The following is a 26,177-nucleotide window of genomic DNA, read 5'->3' as shown; positions in this document are numbered from 1 at the left end:
TTACATTTCTCAAAATAACATCTACAAACGTGCGAGAGGCCTTCTACATTTTTCTCCTTTTGTTTCTTATTTGTGCACTGCTTTCTCCCCCCAATTATAAAGGTCATTGCAAAAGATATCCACAATTTGTGTAACAGTACTGAGAGGAGAGGTTCTCTGGAACATACAGGCTCTTGTGGAAAAGTCAGAAAACACTTTTTTAAAGTCAATAGAAGATGGGGCGCCTCGGTGGCTCAGTCGGTTAAGCGTCTGCCTTTGATTCAGGTCATGATCCCAGGGTCCTGGGATCGAGCCCTCAGTTGGGCTCCCTGATCAGCAGGGAGCTTGCTTCTCCCTCTGCCTTTCGCCCCACCTGGCTTGTGCTCTCCCTCTCACTTTCTCAAAATAAATACGTAAAATCTTTAAAAAAAAAGAAAGTCTATAAAAGAAAGTCATTATCCATAAGCTCACTCCCTAAAATAAGCTGAGTAAAAATTCTGAATGACTTCTGCAAGTTTTTCATGATGTAAAAATACATGTTTTTATGTAAGTGAGCTCATATTACACATTTAAATCCCCACCATGCCGCCCCCCACTTTATGTCAGGAACATCTTGTGTATTAACACAAATTTATTTAATGTTATATTAAAAATATTAAATATTAGGATCACATTTAATAGCTACATAGTAAAGATTTTATTTATTTATTTGACGGAGAGAGAAATCGTAAGTAGGCAGAGAGGCAGGCAGAGAGATAGGGAAGCTGGCTCCCCGCTGAGCAGAGAGCCTGAGGCGGGGCTCGATCCCAGGACCCTGAGATCATGACCTGAGCCGAAGGCAGAGGCTTAACCCACTGAGCCACCTAGATGCCCCAAACAGATACATAGTATATAATATTACCCGGTTATATGGACCATAATCCACTTAACCAGTCCCTTCCTGTACATATTTAAGTTGATTCCAACTTCTTGCTATCATAGATAATCCTGCAATGAACATTCTTGAACAGATATCCTTCTCTAAGTTTCTGATCATTTCCTTAGTATGATGAAATTTGAGAGTAACATTGCTCCCCAAAGGGAGGAAAATAGCTATATGATAAAGAATACTTCCTTAAAGCACTTGAAAAAATGGCAAACCCAACAGGAAATGGTCATAAAAAAAAAATCTGCAGTGAACCGTGTTTCATATCATGCTTCTTTATTACGTCACCTGGGTGGCAACTTCTTCAAGGTCAATGCAGATACTACTCACCTAAGCAGGCTGCAGCCCCAACCATCGCATAAAGGCCTGGAGTGATACAATCCGCTCCCTGACTACACCAGCTATTGAAGATGGCCCAGTCGTGGTGGTAATAAGCCAGCTGCTCCATTCCCACTCCTAAAAGTCGACCTGCTATAGCACCAACAGCCATGCTGGGGATAAACAGGCCAGAAGGGATCTGCAAAGAGAAAGCAACAGGTGCTTAGGGAGGAATGATGCACTCGCCTGGCATACAGTAAGGGCTAGAGGACTGACCCTCTGCGAAGCGAACAGGCCAATGCCAACTTAACTATGCACTATGCTAGCAAGTGGCCATAAAGACGTGTGTAACGCTACATGGGCTAGAGGTTCTCTGGGACGTGCAGGCAAGTAAGACTGCAAAGAAGCTTACCCTGATTTGGGGGTCCATCTGGCAAGAGCCTGAACTCTCCAGACCAACATAGAACTGGAGGGCAGAAATTAAGCCTTTCCCAAAGAAAAAGGAAAATAGATGGAATTTCTCACATATGCAGACATTTTCCCCATTCTGAATTCTCAGCAACAAAAATTCCCCTCTATTGACCACCTACCATGTTCTATGCTGGATACTCAACTGACAGGATTCCCCCAGTTCTAGACAACCACCCCGGGGAGACAGGCATCATGATTACCCAATCACAAAGAACTCAAGGTTCAGGGAGGTGAAGCAACTCACCCAAGGTCAAGTTGCAGTAGATACCAGCGCCAGGGATGAAACACAATCGGTGTTCCTAACCACTCCCGTGTACTGAATCTTAACCCACTAGTCACATTAAAAGGATTGTATACGAGGTCACATTTTATTTTGTAATAGTATAAAGAAAAATGAAATGATTACATTTTTTTAATGCAGCAGTAACTGTGGTTGTGTGAGTATCCAAACAAAACAAAACACAACAACCACACCGCCACTCCCACCAAAAGACCCTCTCGGCTGTCTCCCCCTCTATTTTCCTGACTCTTAGGATATCTACAGTGAATTCTCAATGTTCTGTGCGAAGGGAGAGAAATGATGCCAAGGACAAAATGAAACAGCAGATTATTTTTAAATAGCCTGTGTTCAATTGTGAAATACATTTGAATCTGGGTGGGTTGGATGGTCTGAACATGAGCACTTTAAATCAAAGAATAAAGCCATGACAGGGAAAAAGAAATCACTCAAGAAGCACTGTAAAACCTTCTGGAGTGTAGAGGAGGACACATATCAACTCAGAGACTATAATGCTGCGACATCTTCTTTCCCAGTTTGAGCTTCTGTTTCCCTAGAGAAGAGAGAGAACTGACTTGGTAGTTGGGTGCCAGAGGAAAGACAAACAAATAACCTAGGGAGGAGAAAGAAAATACCTTAACAAATGTTCCTTTCTGATTTCTTCTGAAACATGGCAATGATAACAGGTACTAAAAATAAAAGATGCTGGCCTGATGTCTGCTTTTGACAGTTGCCATATTAACTTGGGATCACCTGTGAAGTTTCTGATCCTTGGACATTGATAACGACGGTAAAGAATACATTTAGCGCCACTGGGCCGAACCATGGGACACTGCCATTGTAGTGGTCAAAACGGTTGAATAACGGCTACTTCGTTTGATTCAATTTGATGTTTTGCTCTGTTGGCAAACTCTAAAGCCACCCTATAAGGACCACAGATGTGGTGGTCAGATATTGCTTTAATACAATAGGCACGTGAACAAATACCTCACCACCCCTCTTCTAGGGGCAAAATCTGTTTTTCACCAGAAAGGAGAAAACATTTCTTCTTAAATCTCATCACTGAGGTCTGCATGAGGCCTGAAAGTCAGCTTGGATGATGTTAGGTAGAGGTGCTACTGTCTAGGAAGTTGAGGACATGTTGGCGGGGGCCTTCTGAGGTGGGGGGATAATGCTGCCAGAAGCCAGAAGTGCCACATGAGCTTTGAAGACTGTATGATGTCTTGGCTTTGCCCCCCAAACCCATAGCCACACATCTACCCACTGAGTAGCAAAAGAATCTCCTCACCTTCATGCCAAAGGTGAATATAGTGATGACAATTTTCAGTATGAGTGTCAAGGCCAGCTGCCACATGGCACTGTAGACTCCCACACCAGCCGGTCTGTCGGGCAGCTCACCCCCCTTGCTTGTGTTGAAACGGTTCTCATAATCACAGAGCTTGGAGGAGTCCAGAAGTCCACAGTCATTGAATAGCTCAGAAATGAGCTCACTTGTGCTCATGCGGGTGTATTCATTGGGGAAAGCCAGGATGGCAGTGATGGCTGTCACAACGAGTACCTCTACAACAGGATACTTCCCCAGCTGAGTGGTCTTACGCTTCCGACACCAGGCAATGTTGGTGCGGATAAACAAAGCTCCCCACAGACCACCAAATATGCCCAGCAGAATGAAGGGCACAAGCTCAAAGAGATGCCAGGGGGTGTGAAACTCCACATAAAATAGAACCAGGCGGCTGTTGCCAAAGGGATTGATGGAACGTAGAGTAAATGCTGCCACCAAGGCAGCAAAGAATGAGCGCCACAGCGTTTTGAGGGGGAAATAGTAGCTGACCTAGAAGAAAGAGGGTGAGAAAGCAAACATAAACCAGGACGCAGAAAGTTTCAGGTATGGGGTGTCTGGGTGGCTCAGTCAGTTGGTCGTCTGCCTTCAGCTCAGGTCCCTGGATCAAGTCCCGCATCAGGCTCCCTGCTCAGTGGGGAGCCTGCTTCTCCCTCTGACCCTCCCCACTGTCATGCTCTCTCTCTGTCTCTCTGTCTCAAATAAATAATAAAATCTTTAAAAAAAAAAAAGAACAGTTTCAGATGAACAGTTAGTGCTGTAGGAAGGAGAGCTGAGGACAAGAGAACTACCCAGAGAGTTCTGGTCACACAGTAAATGGTAACATGTGAGCTGGGCGGAGCACCTCCGGTCTAAATGTCCCACAGACACCAGCCAGAATTCCTGACATGAAAGCAACACACATATTCTACAGACAGATAAAAGTAGTTACCTCTTCTAGGCTGAATAACACTCCGCCGATAGGTGCCCCAAAGGCTACAGATACGCCTGCTGCTGCTGCAGCCGACAAGACCTACAATCCAAAACTCAGAATTAGTCTTGGAATAATGACACCTTTCTACCGACGATCACATTTTTAAAAGGGAATGTTAGTGTTTAGTAAACATTAAAAAAAAACAACTATACATGCTCCATATCCAATAGATCAAAAATGAAGTTCAATTCATATTTACTGATTTGGAGAGCAAACGCTGCGGGCTACATTTCAAACACATGGATCTAATGCTCGAACAGGTAGAGGGTCTTTCCTCTGTAATGAATCCAGGCATGGACTTTATTCCGAATCATTCCCCTCCCTTCCGGTACTCTCAATTCATTAACTGATTTTGAGTCTGTAGGTCTATTAACCACCTAAATGAAGTATTTTCAGTGACATATTTACATAGTGCTTTCTTTATTAAGGAATGCTTTTCTAAATAAGATTTTAGAGACGGCTGTAATGATATAAAACCGAAGTAACAACTGGCTCACAGCCATTCGGGAGCTGCAAATCTTCAGACAATAGGCAGTTGGGGTTTCCTGTACTCAGTGCCCTACTCCATCCCCAGTGACCAGTGGAAACAGAAATAGGGAGCAAACTAGAAGCAAGGAGAAGCAGGGGATAGATTTTGAAAAGAAGACCTAAGTGTATTTCACTGAGGCCAGGAAAAGGGCTAGGTGGGAGAGGAAGAGGAAGGGGAAGAAGCTGTCAGAGGGAAATAAAAAAATAAAAGGAAGGAGAGAAAGAGAGCAAGTGATACTTAGCTCTACCTCAGTACATAGGCACACTCATGCGCATGGAAAATGTGTAACCAACACACCAGAATTAATGGAAGGATAAAGTCCTTTCACTGGATTCTGGTTGCTGTGGAGTGATAAGTGATTTGTGGTAGTAAGGAAACTTTTAGAAAAAAGTTTAATAAAAATTAAGAGTTTCTGCAGAATAAAATGGTTCTTGGCAAAATAAACAGGCAGCTTTCCCTGGGAATGCAGGAAGGTGCAGGAAAATGAAGGGAAGGAAGGAGTGAGGTCTTTGGGGCTAGCCAGGTAGGACTTCAAAATTCGTGCCTATAAATTGGCTTTCATCCTAAAAGGATGAGGACAAACAGGCGGATTTCAATGACTTTTCAGGATGAATTATGAGGAAAAAAAAAAAGAATCATGATGGCTAGTTTGCTTCAAGTTTTTGCTGACAGAGTGGAGTCTGTCCATGCCCTTCCTTCTCAAATCTGTAATCTCCACCATCTGCCCACTTTGACAAGGCCCTGGGACACAAAAGGGTTGCGGCTGATGGTGAGAAGGACAGGAAAAAATAACTAGAAAGTCTAAATAAACAATAGGAAGTGAACTCAAGATGCAAATAGTCATGAGTCTAGTTAGAGAAATACATGACATCTATACAGAGAAACAGTCCAGAACTCCCCTCTCATTTTATAAGGAACTGTGAACAAAAATGCCAGTTTTATGGCATGACAGTAACCGGCCCTCTATAGTTTCAAAGTCACCCCGACCCATGCAAAACCAGCAAGAATAACACTCTCCTCCTGCCAGCTCAAACGGATTTCACCTCTTCGGCTTCTGTTGTCCATTATTCCCATCTAACAACCATACCAGTTTCACACTGCCGTTATGCCCCGCTACCATCTGACGGGAGCTAAACAATTGACTCAGATTTCCCTCTCCCTTTCCTGCTAGCCTTCCTCTCCTGCCAGGAACTTTCCCCCTTGAACTATCTAAATGTATTCCATATTTGAAATTTCAACATCTCTGAGTTTCCTTCTGGGCCTTATGGTTTGTTTTGCTTCGTTTTGTTTTCCAAATAAATCACTAGGTTGCGATTTTGTGAAAAATCCATTCTAATAAAATGACGTTGGCCTTGACCCATTTCGTATGTGATTTCTGTGTAATTCAAAGAAAACAGAGCAAGAACCATTATTTCCTTAAATCCTTAATTATAGCAGGATAAAAGTAACCAATGATGTGGAACATTTCTAAAATCTGTTCTTCCTCCGCAAAACGATATACATTAAGAACTGCATGAACATGAGAACAGCTATGGAGACTCTGTGGCAGGACTAATTTAGCCGGATGGAGGCAGAAGGCAGAGAGAGATCCTATACATGGAGAAACTCATTTAGCGTGGCATTAGGTAGAAATAAAAGATGGAAAAGCTGGTATCTGAAACATATGCGGGGCTTATATTCTTTCACAGGAAAAAAAATGACTTCTTTTAAAAAATCTCTTGTTTTTGTAACTTATTCTGTAATAAAACAGCACAATTTGTGTAGAGTTATATGTACTAGAAGTTCTTAAAGTCCTTACTTCTCCCTCACTACCACCTCACCTTCCCGCTCACCACCGTGAGTGGGGAAATGTCACCACCAGTGGACATTTTCAACAGTTTGGAGTAAAACTACTTTCCAGACGTTTTCTTTCTAGGTGCGCATATACATACTTTTAAAAAAAAACAGTACTTGAATTATTTTATACACGTGTTATTCCACAATTGGCTTCTGAAACTTAATGATCTTCTATAGCCATCAATCCACATCAACATACATAAGGCTATCCTTTTTAACGACTGCCTAGTATTCTACAGTATGACCAGAATATCGTTTATTTGATCGGTCCCGTTGATGGACGTTGTGACTATTTGGTTTTACCACGATATCGACAAATGCTGCACCGACTAGCCCCACACACATACCTTGGTTCCCACACACACTTGGGGTGTCTGTAGGATAAATTCCTAGAAGTGGAACAACCGGGTCACAGGGTATTTGTGCTGATATTGGTAGAGTCCCTAAATCCTCATCCCTAAGATCGGACCATTTATGCTCACCAAAAAAGAGACAACTCAGGCCATCTGTTAATTACCTCTCTGCGCTTGGCTTCATTCTTCCTATATTTGTTGAAACAATGGCACAGGATGTTCCCACAGCAGCAAGCCACGTGCACTAGGGGGCCCTCTTTGCCCAGGCTCAAGCCAGATGACACGGCCAGCACCAATGTGATGGTTTTGATAATCAGGGTCCACTTACCCAAATAGCCCCTAATAATAAAACCGCTCAAGATAGTTTTTATCTGCAGGTCAAACACAGAGAGATTAAATATAGACTAGGCAAGTAAACAAGGCTGGGAAGCAATAATCTGGACCTCATTATGGAAACTGCACCTTTCAAACAAGTGACATATAAATGTTTGACCTACATGACCCCAATTTGGGAGGGAGCCTGGGAGTCCAAGAAAGCAAGAACTGTTCTTTAAGCTTTCAAGTTCCTTTCCCCCGCCCCCCAGCCATGTGCTAGCTGGGCAAGAGAGTACTGCAAGCATGAGAGTGTGTGTATTTGGAGAAGGGGAGGCAGAGTGGGAGGGTGTTTTCCTTACTTACATCCTTACAGGCCAGTAGAGCCTTGATTCTCTGCCAAAGAAATTTGTAACTATGACTTGGTCAGGAAACAGAGAGGGGCAAGGTCATCTGGGTAACCTCAAATCTCAGTGGTTTCGGTCACTGTCAAGCAATCTAAGCCAAAAGTAGTAGGGAACAGGACTTCAGCCACCCCTCCCCAACCTTCTAGCCCTAGTCATACTATAGGAAATGTAGCAAAATAGTTTTATTTCTCCTGCTCAAACAAAGTTGACAATGCCAGTACTTTTTCAGGCCAGAAGCCTGGGGTCTACCCTTGATCTCCTTGGGTAGGGAGCAGGGGTTGGCTTTCAAGAGGCCTGATTCCCCAGGAACCCGCAAGGGGGCTAGGAACCCACCCCCTTTCGTGTCCAGGTGGCCCAGGCTGGGAGACTTGAGGGAAGACCTAGAGAAACTCCAGATTTCCTCAGGGTCTGATCCTGTTTCAGATTCGAATTGCAGGATATGCTGGAATACCTATTAAAGGCTCTTCACCAGGAAGGATTCACTACTGTTAACCGTTTATAAACCGTTTGAGAGACTCACCTCAGGAATTCCGGAGCCACAGGCATAAGGTGCAAACACTTTGACAAGAGACACGGCGAGGAAGGCAAATAGGAGAGCCCAGAGGACATACATGAAATAATTGACTATGTAGGCAAAGGCTCCCTAGAACAGGGGAAAAAAGGAAGAAGCTTGTTTTAGTCCAGGCTGCCTCAGTGAGGCACGGAGCACTGCTGACGAAAAGGGTTTCGGGAGAGGGGCTCGGGAGGAAAAAGACCGGTATCACATCGCTCAAAACGTTCCTTCCAAGACGGGCAGCAAGGCAACCCCTGAAACACTGTCAGCCCACTTGGAAGCGAAAATGCGAGGCTTTGCTCCCTCCCAAGGAAACGGACGCCAGCTGCTGAGGATCGACAAGAAGGAAGAACAGACAGAACCCTAAGCAAACTCAGGTTCAACATGAGACCTCTGGCAGGTTTGGGGGTCAAGTAGGTCTCATTTTATGTCAATTTTATTAAGAATCCTGACAGCTCTGTTATTGGCTACACATTTGAAGTGAAGACCAGCTCTACCTACCTTGGTGTCAGATTCTCATGGGAGGTTATAGTGTCGAAAATTCCTGAGCGGTTTCCTTAAAATACACAGTTAATTAAGTTCTGCAGAGAGAATTCTCTCTTTGAGAGAATTCGGCTATCACAGACTCAGCAACAAGTAGATGTGAGCAGAAAGTTTCAGGCTCTGACCATAAAACACCACCACCAAGATGCCAGCTCTCCCAAAAAATAAAACAGCAACCCCTCTTTTTAAAATGGAGTGAATATACTTTTGAGACTGTCCTCCTATGCTAATGAAGTCTGCCAGAAAATAAATCTAATTTTGACCAGTAATAAGGAGTCACCAACATAAAGGGCTGGCAAACAGTTACATCTCCCCCCCCACCCAACCCACCGGCCAAAAAAAGCTATTTTGAACATCAGGAGATCATACTTACTGATAAAAACTGTAGAAGTTGAAACTCACTCAAATTACATGAAACACAAAACTCACTGTACTTCTGACTTCTTAAAACATAAAACATTATTAAAATAATTCACTGACCTAGACAAGGAGAGCCAAACTGCTCAAGGTTGTTTTTTTTTTTCCCCTCCTAAGTTATAGCTTTGACACAAGTTTTCCATTATTTTAGTCCCTCAGAGGAATAGATAATTGCTCTCTTGGCCTTTCAAATGTAGCTAGGGAGGAAGAAGACTTTCCAAAGGGGGGAAACAAAGAGGGAGGGGGAGTGAAAAGGCAAGTAGGTAGAAGTGGCTAGGGGCACAAACCTGGAGGCTAAGTACTTGGCTGGAGAACTCTTAGAATCTAGAACTCTCTCCAGGCAAGGATTTCATTCATTAAAAAAAGGATGACCAGAGAAATAGGTCACTTGAGCAAATCTCAAGCTCCCGTTTGAGAGCTACAGTTGGACTATTTAAACACACACACACACACACACACACACACACACACACACACGGGGTAGCACGGCAGAGCCTTGCCGGGATGAACAACAGTTCTAGACCTTGACTGTAGTGGTGATAACACAAATCTACACAGGCAGTAAAATTGCAGAGAATTACATACACACATACACAGGTATACATACACACATATCTATGCACGTAAAATTGGTGAAATAAAATCTGTGGATCATATCCTTGTCTTGCTACTTATTCTCTAGTCAGAGAAGATATTACCACTGGGGAACACCTGGGTGAAGGGTATGGGAGACCTCCCTTGTTTTGCAACTTTTTGTGAATCTATAAGTACTTCAAAAATAAAAGAATAAAGGGGCACCTGGGTGGCTCAGTGGGTAAAAGCCTCTGCCTTTGGCTCAGGTCATGATCCCAGGGTGCTGGGATCAAGCCCCATATCGGGCTCTCTGCTCAGCAGGGAGCCTGCTTCTTCCTCTCTCTCTGCCTACTTGTGATCTCTCTCTCTGTCAAATAAATAAATAAAATCTTTAAAATAAATAAGTAAATAAAAGAATTTTAAAAAGGGCAAGGGAATCTCCCTCCCTCCGTCTCTCTCTCTCTCTCTCTCTCTCTCTCTCTCTCACACACACACACACACACACACACGTTCACCCTAAACTCCAGTACTCCTAATCTAGGAGAGAGGGTAGGGGGTAGGTTACGCAGGAGCAGAGCTAAAACAGAGATTGTGTTATCTTAATAAACATGGGAATTGTGCATCCCTTTGTAATTCAATGTAATTTAAAAAAATATTCAAAAAAACCCCTGATTTTCTGAGATGGCACACAGCATTTATCCTGCGGTTTCAGCCACCCACTGGCATCCAACCTTAGCCCAGTTTGAGAAGAATAGATCTAAACCCTCTCACACATATGGTATGTATCCAACCCTTTTACTGACCTCTTTCCCCGAGCCAATGTGTACAGTCATTTATGTACATAAAGACTCTTATTTCTGACTTTATTATTTTCCCATCCTTCTTTTCCCTTGACTGTGTGTGTGTGTGTGGGGGGGTGCATGTGCACCTGCACATCCACACGCCCCATTTCAAATCATCTGTGGACCGAAGTAGGAATAAAAATGCATTTCAAATGTATAAATATAGATCCTAGCCTAGTCTCAGTCACTTCGCCAACAGGGTAAATGAGGAGTGAGCTGAGATGGCACCTGTTTCGGTTGGTAGATGCCAGAAAGGAATTGGGAATTGAGAGCTGTTATATTGTCTTGTGTGTTTTTGTTTTTAGTAGGAGAGACCTAACAAACAGCCCAAGTGGTAATAGAAAGGGAAGGAACTGAAAAACAATGTTACTTTTACATTGAAAAATATCTGCTGGGAGACAAGAACAAATGAAAATATTGATTTAATCTCCAAAGAAGACTACAGGCAATTTTACTTCTGCGTTTCTGTTTTTTTCCTATGGAATGTATTCTAATTTTTTTTTAAATGTTCTAATGCAATGCTCAGGGGAAAATTACTTTTGGAGTGCATACAACAGACACATTTTTAACCCACTCTGTTTTTGTTAGAAATTATAGTGTCCCTGTTGGCTGGCTCTGACATCTTTACCGAAATTATTAGAGAAGGGCAGATTCAATCACACTGCGTACTAACAACTAAGGAGAAACACCGGGACTGTTTACAAGAAGCAAAAACGTTAAGTCACTATGTAAAGCATCAAAGGATTCCACGTGGCAGAAGTGAGGGAAATAGGGCCGCACTTACTCCACAGAGAAAGGAAGCTGGAGCGGGTTTCCCTTTCCATGAAGAGGAAAATAGCGGCACATTCCACAAGTGCCATGAGTATAGTATAAGAAATTCAGTCAGTGTAAGAATAACAGCGGTTCGGGAATCTTCACAACACTGTACCTCATCCGTGCTGATGATAAGCTGGGACCAGCTGTTCCACTCTGGGCATTTGTCTCTGTCTTCGAAGGTGACGTGGTCGGAGTTCCAGCAACAGTGCTCATGGTTAAACCAGAATCCGTCTGTGCATATGCCTTCTTTCAAGTCTGTCATCCAATGAGCAGAAATGTCTATCAAGCCAGCTAAGGAACCTGATTTGAGGTGAGGGAAGGGGAGGTCAAAGTTATTAAGAGAAAATGAGGGAAAAGGTGACAAAATAATGGACAAGCCATAAACCTTCTGGCTCCCCCTGCAACCTCTTTCTGATGTTCTGTCGGCTTGATTTCCACCTATCACCTCCAAGAGATTTTGCCTGTCATTAAATACCTATTCAAGAGGGGGTAAAAAGGGGAGAAAATACCACAAAGCATTGACTGCACTGAATACTATGTCTGTAGAATTTCTACATAGGGAGAGCTGGGGGAGGGCAAAGTGGTTGGGAGGGAGCAAGGGCTGAGTGGATTTGCCTTTTAACTGATTTACGTGGCCAAGACTCTGCTTTGCCTCACAACTGATGGATCCTGAACCCCGAAGACAGTCAAGCTTATTAAAGATCATTTTGTTCTCACTATTTATGTAAGACTGAGAAAATGTGAACTGCCTTCCTTGAAGACTCTTACATGATCTTTGTTTGAGGCTAGGGTAAGGGAGCTGATGAAGACCATGGAGAGGAGAGCTCAACCTTGTTAGCAATCCTGCTCCGTGGACAAGGGAACCTGAGCCAGGGCAGGAAGGCATTCGAGGCTGAGAAAAGCAAATTTGAGAAAGCACAGACCGTGATGCACGTGGCAAGTGCATGAAGCTACAGACATGTCGAAGCCTCCTGAGCCTTGGACGTGACCATCCAGAAGTTTTCTCATTGAAACAGGAGCAAACTATATTATGTGCAGAGCAGCCACCAAAGGCAATTCTGAGAAAATGAATAGTGAATGGGGAATTATGTGCTCCAGTTAATAGCCTGGTAGGGTTAAGATCGTTACAGTACTTTTGATTCTGGCCTTCTCATCATTTCTGTCGTCCAGATGAAGAAACTCTGACATAAAGAAATGAAATGGTCTAGAATCATGCTTTAGGGAAATAGCAAAGACATCATAAAATTCACAGCCCCTGAATTCCCAGACTGTTCCTACATTCAGACACACTGCTTCTTGTTGCTCTGCGATGTCTCAAAACAAAATGCCCTGTGTATACGAGGGAAAAGAAAAACATTCACTGGCCACCTAGTGACAAGAAATACATTAAAAAGTTGAGGATATTACGCCTACATTCCAACAGGCTGGAGGCCATGCCGTGTGTATGTTTGGGTAGGTGCTAAAAGTGTTAACAGAAGTTATTTACATACTTGAATAACCTAGTCAAATCTAACACCTTGTTTGACGCCTCTTGGCCACGCCCACCTTCTCTTCCTTCTCTTAACTGCACAGATTGCCCAGACTCAGAAAATTCACATGCGTTACAGAGTTTGGCTTGTTCTCCGGCTGTTTCACGTGAGCCTATCCTTATTCTATCTAACACCAGTACCCTCAATCCTATCCTCCCTCTTCCTGCTATTTCTCCTTTCCTAATGAGCCCCTTCCTCGGTTACAACTTTTATCAGGTTTCCCGTCCTACAGAACAAAATGCTTTCCCCTGTCCTCATTACCATCCCAAGCTTCTGGCCCTTCTTGCCTTCCAATGGGCACCTAATAGCTCTGAAATCTCTACAATGGTTGCTTCGCCTTGAAATCTGACTCCTAGTATTTATGAGATAGTTTTCCAAGGTCACTGCTATCCTACTAACTGCTCAGCTATATAACCCTTTCTCAGCCCTCTTCCTTCCTCTTCAGCCTCTTTGCAATACTTAGCATTACAGACCACTCGGTCCGTCATCAGCCACCTCTAAACTGGCCAGAATGGGTAGCATTAACACCCTAGACCACAGTTGGCAAACTATGGCCCAGGGGTCAAATGCGCCTTCATGCTTGTAAATGAAGTTTTGCTTGGTCTCAGCCACGCTCATTTCTTTACCTATTGTCTATGGCTACTTTCATACTACAGGGACCATCCAGTCCTTTAACAAAAAACACTGCTGACGCCTTCCCTAGGTAATCTTTGAAAACCCAGTTATGGCTGAGCCTTTCTTCATGTGTAGCAATTATCTTATGCTCTGTGGCTCGTAATCTTCCCTAGGCAACAGCAGCAACAGTGCTGTTAACAACTGTGGGCACCGTGCAGAGCACTATGTGTGCTACATCTCATCTACCTACTACTCTGTCCTCACAGCAAATGTGGACTACAGGTACTCCTGCTAGCCCCGTTTTACAGATCAGTAAACTAGAGCCGCCAACAGTTAAGAAACTTGCCAAAAGTCACAAAACTAGTAAGCGGCGGGGCTGGGATTCAAGTGCTGCAAAGAAGAGCCCATGCTAATAAGTCTTTTTATCCCATCTACCTCCAGGTTTCCCACCTAACTTCTCTTTCAGCTCAGTATTCCAGGTCTTCCAACTTTTACTACCATAAGGATACAATCCTTAGCATCTCTCCCAGGTATTCTTGGCTTTCTGCTTCCTCGGTGGGAGGGGAAGACTGCGTGGGAGCTTGCTTTAAAGATGTATGGGCTTAGCAAGTGCACTATTCCTAGTTAGACTGTGCATTATTTGGCATGGCTTGGGAGGTTGATGGAGATGACAGGAAAAGGAAGGGTCATCCCACTTGTCAGCCAGCATGGAAGAATGACATTATAAGTTTCTTGAGGGTATGGGCCCTATCTTCTCTGATGTTCTTCACCACCAAATGAGAGAGCAGATGTTTAAGAATAGCTACAAAAAGCTCCCAGGAAGTTCTCTATCTCCTCCTAGGAAACCCATGTAGTAGCACTGGGTATGATACATAAACAATGAATCTTGGAACACTGCAAAAACAAAATAAAAAATAAATAAATGTTAAGGAAAAGAAACCATATGTAGTATGTGTTTAAAAAAAAAAGAAAAAGAAAAACAGATTGTCTCAGGACACCTGGGAGGGAGCCTCAGTCGGTTAAGCATCTACTTCAGCTTGGGTCAGGATCCCTGGGTCCTGGGATGGAGCCCCAACGTGGGGCTCCATATTCAGCAGGGAGTCTGCCTCTCCCTCTGCCCGTCCCCTGTTCATGCTCTCTCTCTCCGTCTCAAATAAATAAAATTTTTAACACAAAAAACTTTGATTGTCTCTATTAGAAGAACTCTTCCTCACGACAATCACTGAAAGGCAGTGCTAATAGCGCCTTAAAATGGATATAATATTTTATAGTGTATAAATGCATTTAGATACATTTCCTCGTTTAACTGCATTTCTTTAAGGAAGGGGAAGCAAGTATTAGTATCCCTTTACAGATGGGAACACTGAGCTTCCTCGAGGTCCACCAGCAATTTATTTCATGTGGGAAAACAGAAAAAAAACAGCACGCAACTCAGTTCATGATTTGAGGAAGGGTACACCACAAAATTTTAGATTTTTTAAGAAAATAAACATAGTTTACCATACCTGATAAAAGCCCAATAAGTAGCATCAACAACCAGCCAGAAAAAGCATCACTCACACTGTGAATTAAGGCCCATGTCGACTCTTTGCTTTTATTGGTAATCTAGGGAGAAATGAGGGGAAAAAATTGGCACACTCTACACACACACTTGCTTTCTCACCTTTAAATGCACAGTAAAGAAACACAAAGACAAATCTGTTCATTAGGCATAGAGACCAATGGTGGAGTTACTTCTCAGATAATTCTGGGCTGAAATGACCTCATCAGGAACTTGGGAGTTTTACTGAGCCCGTCTTACTGAACCCTACCTTTCTCTGCAGTATAGCAATGGCTCCAAGTACCTTAGTCAGGGATTCCCCATTCAGCTGCTAATTCTCTATCACCTCAATTTGTTTTGCTTTTTGCAGTGGTCTCTGCCCTAGACATCCGATATTCTAAGGATGGTCTCTTGACTCACGGCCAATAAGTTGATTGTTTTTCCAATCCACAAACATGGGCTCATTCCACAAACATGGGCTTATTTGAGTGGTGAAAGTACAGTGTGAGGTTTCCTATTGGGGCGCTACTTCAGGTCAGGCAAGTTCCAAGACTTGCTCCCCGCACTGATCACAGATACTGAATGATATTACAGATGCATCTCTTTATTTCCAAAAACCTGCTGGGAATGGCAGAAGGGCACCTGGGTGGCTTAGCTGGTTAGGCGTCTGCCTTGGGCTCAGGTCACGATCCCAGGGTTCGGGGATCGAGCCCCACAATGCAGGGAGCTTGCTTCTCCCTCTCCTTCTGCCTCTCCTCTCTGCTCGTGCTCTCTCTCTCTCTCAAATAAATAAATAAAAATAAAATCTTTTTTAAAAATAAATAAATAAAATCTTTAAAAAAAAAACTTGCTGGGAATACTGAGGCTAATTGAGAAGGGTGCAGAAAAGTCTACATTTCAGGCCCTAGCCTCCTCAATTTAACCCTTCAGTGCCCACACTTCAAAATTAAGCATTCAGACAGCTTTGTCACTGTCCCCTTCTCTGCACCTCTATTTCTTATCTTTGAAACTGTGACTTCGTTATCCGATCTTCATCTATAGCACTATCGCAAATAATGATAAATTACTAAAAACATTTTAGCATTCAACAACTCATTTCGACCTATGACCTTAAGTTTCCAGTTTTAGTGCCTAAAGTAGATAAGGCGATATTTTTCTCTGCAACAGTGTTTCCAGTCTAATGATGAACATGCCAAAAAAAGTCCCTTTTGAAGACTTGATAAACACATTCTAACTGGTTTTGAATTATTAGTAATTGGCATAATGTGTCTTGGATGCAACGATTTTCAGATAGTGGGAAATATGCCCTTGTCATATCCCAGATGACTTTCACAATGGAAATACCATGCTGAACGACAAACTGAACTCTGAATTACGGATGGCAGAAATTCTAAAGCCTGCCTGATGAACTGGTATGACAGAACATGTGCGTGTGTGCCCAAGTAGCGGCAACCTTATGAAAAACAGCGAGTGTTTTTGTAGAGATCCCCTTTTTTCAGTTAGGACAGAAAACTCAGTGAGATGATCAGAAATCCAAGGATTACGCAGGCATTTCTCAAAACCTCTACCAGGGACAACCTGACTGCTAGGCTTAGGTGATTAAGAGAAAACCAGTCAGGAGACGGGAAGGGCTTAAGAATAAAAAGCGATCTGCCCCTCACTGCTCAGGAGACTTGCCTGGCTCTGAGCAAAGGAAATCATGAACTCAGGAGAGAGTGGGACTGACTTCAAAATCATGTTTTAAATTTGGACTCAAAGCAGAAACAATAAGAAAGAAACAACCACACCTAAGGCTGGCTGAAGAAATGTCTCACCAGAGGATCACCCGCTGAATTTGGATCACTGGGGCTAGGGGGCCCTCCCTTTTGAGTAAGCTCTCCACGTGGCCCTGAGAGGAGCTAGAAATTGTGACTCCCTGATTTAAATGATGCACGGCAACAAGTTAAGGGCAAAAGACCTTGGCAGACTGCTCTAAGAGGTTTTCATGGACTCTGGAAAGGGAAAAGTGGGGCAATTCTCTCACCAAATTCAAAGGAATCTGTGCCATAGCTGGGAGCCCCATCTTATTACCTGTCACATTAAATTAACATCCTTAATTTGAATTTGATTGGTCTTGTGGGTTTGAGTCGAATGCGTACTTTTCTTTTATGGTTGTACAAGAGCCATAATCACAAGGACTTTATCCTGTAGGCTTCAGTAAACACCAGGGCGCTGAGAATTTTTTTTCCTTTTATTTATTTGAAAGAAGCCCCCTTTCTTTTCTTAGTTCTAAAAATCCTGTTTCAGGGAAAACCATAAAAGGGAAATGAGATCGAGGAAGAAGACCTCTGAAACGTACTTCAGTCCCCTCCACCAAGTTTGTTTTTACCTCTTTACATAGGCACTTATACCCACATCAGGGCTGTGAGGATCCTTTCCAACTACTTTATTATAGGAAAATAAATCACCATTAAATAGAAATTTTTAAAATCAGACACAAAATGCCCTAAAAATAAAGTTAAAAAAAAAAACCCTACATTGCCAGTAGACACCAGATTCAGCCACGTCCAAGGCCAAAAGAAAAGAGACATATAAAGAATACGTATCTTCAACCTCTTCCCCTGATGTTTCCTGACACTTAACTTGCGTACCATCTTTGTTCTTACCTCTCGATGCCTATCCCGGTCTCGAGACTTCTCCCTCACCCAGTCAATTGTGTTGAAATCATCATAGGTCCCCACACCAGGGATCGGCTCCTCCAAGAAGTCCATCATCCTATTTGAAGAACCTATTCCTCCACCATTGTATGACTTGTCCTCTGTATTGAACAGGAAGCAGACATTAGCACCTCAGACACTCTAAACACTTTAACACCTCCCTGATGAGCACCAAAAGGTGAGTCCTTAAACCATCGGATGATTACAGTTAGGGTGTGCTGATAAAGCAATATAATCATTGGTGGGAACATCCATCATATTTAGCGGTTTCTGTGGTCTAGGCACAAAACGAAGAGTGCCTTAAGGCAGTCTAAATGGAAAGGGACAGATGAGCAGGGCAGTACAAAGGGGAGAACTGGCAGGAGTTGAAGTGTAGTGGGAAAAGGATTTCTGAAACAAAATACTGGAGCACACTGAAGCAGCTTAGGTATTTCAGTCTCTTTTATGGAAGGGAGACAAAAGGACCAAAGGTCTTTGCAGACAGAGCACACCAGAAACTATTTTGCATGTGTAAGGCAGTAATTCAATTCTGGGAGGTGGCTTTTGCCTGAGTGGGAACTCCAAAGAAAGCATGTCGGGCTCTTCAAGAGTTAAGCCGGCTGGAATGTACATACTAGCCTTCAATAGGTTGAAGACTTTGATCCTTGATGTAATGGGCTCCTAGAAACTTCGACCATGGCAGAACAGTCTAAGACTTACAAGCAGAGATTCAAAGACCAGTGCCTGGCCACGCAATGGAATGTCCCTCCTTGATCCTTCCATGGAAGCCACATACCCACTTGCCCAACCAGTCCTTTCTCTGCTTTGCTTTCAGCACTTCTATTATAATCACTTAATGCAAATATTTTTGTCTTCCTTTCTAGACCCGAAGCTCTTTGAGGGCAGCTCTCTGAGTCGCCATTGCATTCTTGCATTTAACACATATCCAAGATTCAAGAAATAACAGCGGAATCAAAGTTTATTTGCGGAACCGTGGGGATGAGAATGAAGTATTCAAACTCTGGAGCAGTACACAAACTAGATTACTTAATATTGCTTGACAAACTTGTTCCACACCGTCCTCTGGGGAAACAGTACTTCTCTATTAAACACAAAATGCAAAACAGTATTCAGGAATTTATGCAAATGTGCACTGAGGAAAAATGCAGAGTAATGCTATCATTGAACTCAACCAGCCAAAACTCACATTTGCAGCGTCAACCCTGGCAGGGACAAAGCTTCATCTAGACTGTTTGGTGATGAATCCCTCTGCAGAGAAGGCCAAAGTGGGCCCTGAGAGGACACCCAGCTCCCCCACCCGCCAACTGCGTCCCCATCTTCACTCCAAACTCCCACAGACAACTTCAGCACTCTCCTAGGGTAAATGGGAATTAACCCTCAAGCTGTACCTGATTTACAAACTGTCCGTCTTCCAAATTCCTCCCTGGGATGGGGGATGGCGTACCTTTCACCGGCAACACACACATTTAAAAAGAAAAGCTCTGCAGAATCCAGATCCTATTGAGGGTGGCGGGTGGGGCTGGAGTGGAGGTGGGGAACCAGTTAATCTTAAAACTCCTAACCAAAGTCCTTTCCGTATCTTCAAGCCTACCTGGCTGTGAAATGGTTGGTTGCTGAATCACCAGCCCAGCATTTCCTATCCTGTCAGTGGCATACTGATAAAGATTAATGTTGGTGTGTCTGAGAGCTTGGAGGGAAACAGCAAGCTAGGAAAGGAGGGCAGAAAGAAAATGAAGTATGGTGAGAGGGGCAAAAAAAAAAAAAAGAAAGAAAAAAAAAGAAAACCAAGCTGTTTCAATTCTCAAGACAAATGCTGACATGAACACACAGGACACCCAACAACCAGAATTTTACTTTTGAAAGCAGGTTAATGCTTCAAATGAATCTGCTCTGACTCAAGCGCTCTCCTCTCAGGAGAAATTTAGGAGAGGATTTTGTGCAACTGAGTGCAACTGATTTTTAAAAGCACCCGAGAGCTATCTAAGGTTACACTGTATGTCACAGAAGGCGCCCAGCTCTACGGACATTAAGACAAACATGAAGCCCTGCAACGGCTTCCCAACAGGAAAGAAAGACTCCTATTACATCACTAGGTAACATGAGCACTGCATCATTCTGCCTCGCAGACAGTCTCCCGTTAGCAACGCAAATTGTCAGGCGGCTCCGAAAAGAGCAGGCAGTGATTAGAAGCCGACAAACAGACTGCTTGTGATTCTCCAGATCCCCCTTCTCCCTGGGGTCACACTTCGGTGCTGGGCTGGGCTCAAGTCTGCTTACCTGCGATCACAGCTTTCTTTTTTTCTGCCTCAAGGAAGAAATAACCTTGGCAGCCAGCATTTGGCCATTTACAGAAGGAGCCCTGGGGTGCACTGCTTTAGAAGGGCACTTGCTGCGTTCCCTGCCTTTCGCAGGAACAAATGCCACCTAAAGCACCACCAGTGTTCCCCGGCGGTCAGAATGTGATGTCACTGGGGGAGTCACGTGACCAGACCCTTGGACCAGCCGTGGAGAAAGGAAGGTTTTTAACGGAGCACAGATGCCTTAAAGATGTAGTCTCATCTAAACGAAGGCCGTCAAACGGGGGCAGCCGGGTCAGTTCACAAAACCGGGGTCCAGGCGAGTTTCAATTGTTAGACCTTATTTAGCAGAAAATCCAGGGAGGCAAAGTGGGACTATCTGAGAGCGTTTAGAGAGTTACAGGAATCCTAAGTAAAAAAGGGAGAGGGGCAAATACAGAAAAGTCTTTTTTAAAAAAACACACTGGCAAGCAAAAACGAGGAGAAAATCTCAGACATGTAATGCTGAGTGAAAGATGCCAGACACAGGGGCCCATAATGCAACTCTATTCGTGTTAAGTTTGAAGCTAGGCAAACCTAAATCATGTCATTTTAGGGTGCAAATATAAGTTGACACATTAGAAAAAGAAGCAAGGAAATGACAAAAGTAAAGATGATAGCCACCCAGAGGAGAGAGGGGGGTCGCCTTCTGAATGGAGCACATGGGGAGCGTGGGGCTTCTGGAATGCTAGTAATTTTTCTCCATCTGAGCCCTACTTACCTGAGTGTCCACATGATAATCAGTCCTTAAACTGTATACATATGTTCTTTCTGTGTATATATTGTAACTAGAGAAAATTATGAAAACGGAACTGCGTGTGAACTTACTCTACAAGCTCAGCTCTTTAACAGCGCCTAGTAACTTAAAAGCTCAGATCACAGTCAAGAAAATTAGTCGTTTCTTAGTATTAGTTCCTCTACCCAGAAAGCAACATCAAATCTGATCCCACTAATCCAAACTGGGTAAAACTAGCTACTTGGGCTTTGAAAATAAATGCACTATTACATCTGCATTATTTAAAGGGCTCTCCCTTCCCAGGCCCTATTCCTAAGGCTGTTCTTCAGCGGGTCTTAATTAACTGTGCAAAAAGGCCAGTCGAGTAAAGGAGAATGAAATAGCCATCTCTCAACTCCCTCAGTGAATCCACAGGACAGCTGCTGTTAAACATTAATCCAGTCAGTGTGCTCCAATAATCAGACCTAAACGTAGGGCTCTGAAAGGCTGTGATCACTTTCATCACTTCTTACGGCCCGCTGCAGCCTGCAATGTTAGTACAACAAAACCTTATGAAGTCTGTGAGGGACATGGTGAACCCTGTGTGCTTTGGGCCCCGTCGGTCATTAATCGTAACATCTCAGTCTCTTGACGAACTCGACTAGCATTAATGAGAAGAATGAAAATGAAGGGGCAACTGATAGTACTGCGGCAATAAACTGCAAAGCTTGAAAATCAAAAGCGATTTGTGGCCCAAGTGTGACTGTGTTACACAACTGTACTTTTAGAAAAGTGTGTCTATTTTACTCAAAGAGAAGAACGTTCCCAAACTTGTAAGTCTCCTTCAAAGTCATTCTTTATTAAATAGGATGCTACCTGCAGTTCCTGAAGGTAACTGCAAAATTCACTTAACATCACCCACTAAGATTTACGTTATCTCACTAGATGATTTTACGCTTCAAGATACTATATGTTTTGGTATTTATAAAATGCATAGTTCTTCAACATACAGTGACTAAATTGTAGTACTGGCACCATGTTATAATAATTTTTGATGTAAGTTCATGTGTTTTTCAAATGTTACATCTAGGGGAGGGACTTTATTATTCCATGTAAATTTACTTCCTTTGAAAACTAGGTCTTGGTAGCTATGATGCAGTCCTTGTACTAAAATGAGATTTAATTTACAATTCCCTTTTCTGCCAAATTTGTGATCTCTAGCATATGTTCGTGATACAGACTGCCAGGCGCAGGTCAACTGATATTGTTGTGAAAATAAGACAAAGAAATGCTTACCAATTTGTAACGCAGCCTGTGATAAAAACCCAATAATACAGCTAACATATGGGAACAAGCAGAGTTATGTTTCTGGAACACAGATGTGATCAGATCACCTTCTGATTTCTAAAATGTCAGTGCCTCCTATAACAATGTTGTTTTTTAATTCCAGTGCAGTTAACATACAGTGTAATCATTTTTAAAACTTTCAGCATAGGAAGGCCACTTAATGGGCATTTGGCACAAGTGTAGACCTGGAATTTTTAAATACCCATCATAATTTTTAGAACAGGACAAATAAAATACTTGAAAGTGTATAATAATAATGATGATAACGATATTACAACTATTTTCAGTTTCATCAATGAGAGGGATTAAGTTGTTTCTACTCTTTCACGGACATACCTGTATGTCCTGACTGGGTGACAAACGTCTTAAACTGTGGGTCATATGCCACATCCAACGGGTTTCTTTTCTTAGCATTTTCTTTAACTTACTAAAAAGAAATGGTAACTTTATAAAACTTAATTCTCAAGAAAGACAGCAGAGATTATCCCATTCATGACCAATTCCTGAGGTACAAAGAAAGTCACAAAATGCAAAGGGGCTTTTCAAAAAACAGTGTATTAAAAGTTACGCTTCTGGTGTGTAAATTTTCTGCCAAGGAAGGAAGAGTAAAATTAAACAAGTACCCTACGTGTCATACTGAGGTACTTGAGTAAGTCTGTATTTGCCTCTATACCGAAAAAAGGTAAAACTTAATCCAAGTAAGTTTTGAAGGCACGGTGGGCTCTAAGTTACACATAAAACAATTTTAATACTCTAACAGGAAAATGATTCAAGGTAAAGTACAATTAGATCTCAATTTGAATAATTTTTAAAAATTCCCTAAAGGGTAATTTGCACTGCTTGAGTCTGGGAAAAAATGTCCAGAAAACCGGTCAGAAAAAAGTCAACATTTAAACAGCTTTCCCAGTAAAGGTTACACTTAGGTCTAAAAACTTAACAATGGGTCTTTAGAAACACACTGCTTGAATGAGGAGGCATATAAATGAATGCATTTAGCTTGTTTCCCTTTATGGAAACTACTTTCTAAAATTTTTTTTCTACAAATCACATGATGCTTGAAACTAGACAACCTTGTAAAATACAAGAAAAGAAATTCCGATTTGAGAGTCATGCTTATTTCAATCCCTAACCAATATGCCACTAGAAATTTACCTGGGGGGCTGAATAGTAACTGATTAAATGAACTAGTTAAACACTAACCAAAACACAAGGGGAAAGGGGAGAGAAAGAAATCTCGGGCACAGACCCTGAAACACTGCTTTGGTGATACTGCAGCTGCAGGAGGGCTCACTCACTGGCAGCAGCTGTAAGGAAGAAAGAAACACTCAAGAGAAATGGGGCAGGGCCCTTGGTATATATCACAGGACCCAAAAAAAGTCCCATTTTTAAAAATGTATTTCTAGGGCACCTGGGTGGCTCAGTGGGTTAAAGCCTCTGCCTTCGACTCAGGTCATGATCTCAGGGTCCTGGAATCAAGCCCCACATCGGGCTCTCTGCTCCGTGGGGAGCCTGCTTCCTCCTCTCTCTCTCTCTGCCTACTTGTGATCTCTGTAAAGTAAATAAATAAAATCTTTTTTAAAAATGTATTTCCAGATAAACCATAAGTGACTCTTAATCTCACAAAACAAACTGAGGGTTGCTGGGGGGAGGGGGTTGGGAGAGGGGGGGTGGGGTTATTATGGACATTGGGGAGGGTATGTGCTATGGTGAGTGCTGTGAAGTGTGTAAACCTGGCGATTCACAGACCTGTACCCCTGGGGAAGAAAATATATGTTTATAAAAAATTAAAAAAAAATAAAAAAAGAAGTTTGTTGATAATAAAAATGAAAACAAGAAAAAAAAATGTATTTCCATTTTTACAGGGATATATGGTATGTTTGCAAGGCTGAAATGACACCTACAAAAAAATCCAACACTCTACTTAGTGTATGGCAGCAGATATTCATCCTGTGGTTATTTAAATTTTACCTTCACTCAACAGTATGTAGTAAGAGCCTACTGTATGCCATTTCTCACTTCCACACCTGCAGCCTCTTCCCTTCTTTTATTGGCTCATCCATTCGAGATCTCCCAGAAAGTTATGAACCCTTCCACATTTCATTCATCCCCAGATTTGAGACTGCATTAAAGTTGAAGCCCCAATAATGAGTCAATACTTTTAAGGCCAATCAATGTGTGCCTCCATTTCACTTCCAATTTGCTTTCCCACTCACCCAGACCCAGGGGCTAAAAAGCAACTGCTGGTGGAGCAGCTCTCCCATCCAAGCCCTGGAGGGTATCGCAGGGCCATGTCACATTTAATATACTATCTTAGTTTGGCCCCTGGGGCACGTATTCAAGGAGACTTTCCATTGATACCCATCTATAGAGCCATACTGATTGTTAAATACTGAAATACCTTCAGCCCTGTAGGCAAATGACTACTTTTTCCCAAGGATGCTTCTCCCCGCCAACCATCCCCTAGAAAGCTCCTGAATGTTCCCATGATTCAGCAGCTAGAACGTGAGGAGGCCCCAGGACACTGCCTAGTGCTACGTCTGGCATCCGGTCTGACTGGTCAGTGCCTGTTGGTTTGCATACGTTTCATTTCAGGACTGACTGCTTTGGTTTCCATTCACAGCAGGTTAAAACTTGAAGTTGCCTAAGAAGCAGGAAGGACAACAAAGAGGAAGCTCTCTATCCCAACTCTGCTGAAAGCTAGACCAAATAAAGGGTGGTGAGGGGCGCCTGGGTGGCTCAGTCAGTTAAGTGTCTGCCTTTGGCTCAAGTCATGAGCCCCGGGTCCTGGGATCGAGTCCCACACTGAGCTCCTTGCTCAGCGGGGAGCCTGCTTCTCCCCCTGCCTGCTGCTCCCCCTGCTTGTGCACACACTTTCTCTGACAAATAAATAAATAAAATCTTTAAAAAATACATATTTGAAAATAAGGTGGTGAGAGACGCGGGTAATGGGACAGCAAAAACAGCAACAAATCTACTAAGTGAAGTTTGAGGATTCTGAGAAGTACATGGGAAGATGAGGCATGGCAGAAAGACAGGGAAAAGACTCCGAAGACAAAGAGGAATCCAGATTCTAAGACCACTTTTGGATTCCCTGTTTCCCAATGGGTAGAGCTCTGGCCCCACTGGGTTGTAGACATTTGCATGGGGGTGTGACTTTTATCCCCAGCATCTGCTCTAATCTGGAAGTTCCCAACCCAACCCACTTTCATTACCACTGGACCCAGAGTGTGAACTACCAGAGCCACCAAAGCTGGCAGAAACGGCATATGGATTTACGGCTTGGTGTCCGCAGGCTCCCACTGGACTAGAATGCCACAAAAATCAATAGAGAACTGGAAGTAGAGGGGCTAGATTTGACAAAGTTGCTGAGGGTGTTGTCCACATAAAGAAAACATCTCTCAGCTCCATTACTTGCTCTTCATTCCTTCCTTCTCAAACTTACACATTTATGGGATTGACAAAAGGACTGGGAAATGCCATGGGTAGGGAGACGCTGCCCTAAAACACGAATAACGTACCCCAGGGTTGGGAAACCTCCTGGCTAGCACAGTCCTGTGTAATAACTTGTAATTATTGTTTCCAAAGCAGCGGTTCTCCGCTTCTTCTGTCCTAAGTCTGTGTTGGGTTCTATTAATCTCCAGAAAGAAGCTGGGGACAAGAGATTAGATCTATTCTCTGGCAGGGGCAAAAACTTGGAGAGGAAATACCAATTAGGAGATTCTTCTTGGACTCATGGAAACAGTGTGATGTCACGGACAGAAAAAAAGAGTTATGGATATAAAATCTAAGGATTGCTCTTAAAGAAATACATGTACCTGGCCACACCAATGTGTGTACATTATTCACTGCAGCACTGTAGTGGCAGCAAAAACCTGGAAACAATGAAAGAGTCCAGTAATGGGGGAACAGCATGAGGAAGAAGGAGACTGACGTGCA

General features: G+C 43.0%; 1 protein-coding gene across 6 annotated transcripts in view; it reads right to left on the bottom strand.

Moving 5' to 3' along the window:
* CLCN5 (chloride voltage-gated channel 5) overlaps positions 1 to 26,177 on the bottom strand; it is a 147,403-nt gene that overhangs the window by 3,155 nt on the left and 118,071 nt on the right. The window contains exons 1-10 of one of the 6 annotated variants that reach the window (XM_032843048.1): positions 20,121 to 20,529; positions 19,435 to 19,549; positions 17,793 to 17,944; positions 15,113 to 15,212; positions 11,576 to 11,763; positions 8,240 to 8,362; positions 7,165 to 7,371; positions 4,241 to 4,321; positions 3,259 to 3,801; positions 1,235 to 1,421 (exon numbers count right to left, since the gene is read on the bottom strand). In XM_032843048.1, coding sequence (XP_032698939.1) covers positions 1,235 to 1,421; positions 3,259 to 3,801; positions 4,241 to 4,321; positions 7,165 to 7,371; positions 8,240 to 8,362; positions 11,576 to 11,763; positions 15,113 to 15,212; positions 17,793 to 17,900 — 1,537 coding nt within the window. In that variant the 5' untranslated portion in view covers positions 17,901 to 17,944; positions 19,435 to 19,549; positions 20,121 to 20,529. Of the gene's footprint in view, positions 1 to 1,234; positions 1,422 to 3,258; positions 3,802 to 4,240; positions 4,322 to 7,164; positions 7,372 to 8,239; positions 8,363 to 11,575; positions 11,764 to 15,112; positions 15,213 to 17,792; positions 17,945 to 19,231; positions 19,322 to 19,434; positions 19,550 to 20,120; positions 20,530 to 26,177 lie in introns of those variants that run through there. The other 5 variants (XM_032843046.1, XM_032843047.1, XM_032843044.1 and 2 more) reach the window with 5 other exon arrangements.

Source organism: Lontra canadensis, unplaced genomic scaffold (assembly GCF_010015895.1).
Source record: "Lontra canadensis isolate GAN:19392208 unplaced genomic scaffold, GSC_riverotter_1.0 scaffold134, whole genome shotgun sequence".
In the NCBI taxonomy this organism is placed as follows: domain Eukaryota; kingdom Metazoa; phylum Chordata; class Mammalia; order Carnivora; family Mustelidae; genus Lontra; species Lontra canadensis.
The sequence above is the reverse complement of the archived record's forward strand: the minus strand, read 5'-3'. Positions and strand labels throughout refer to the sequence as shown.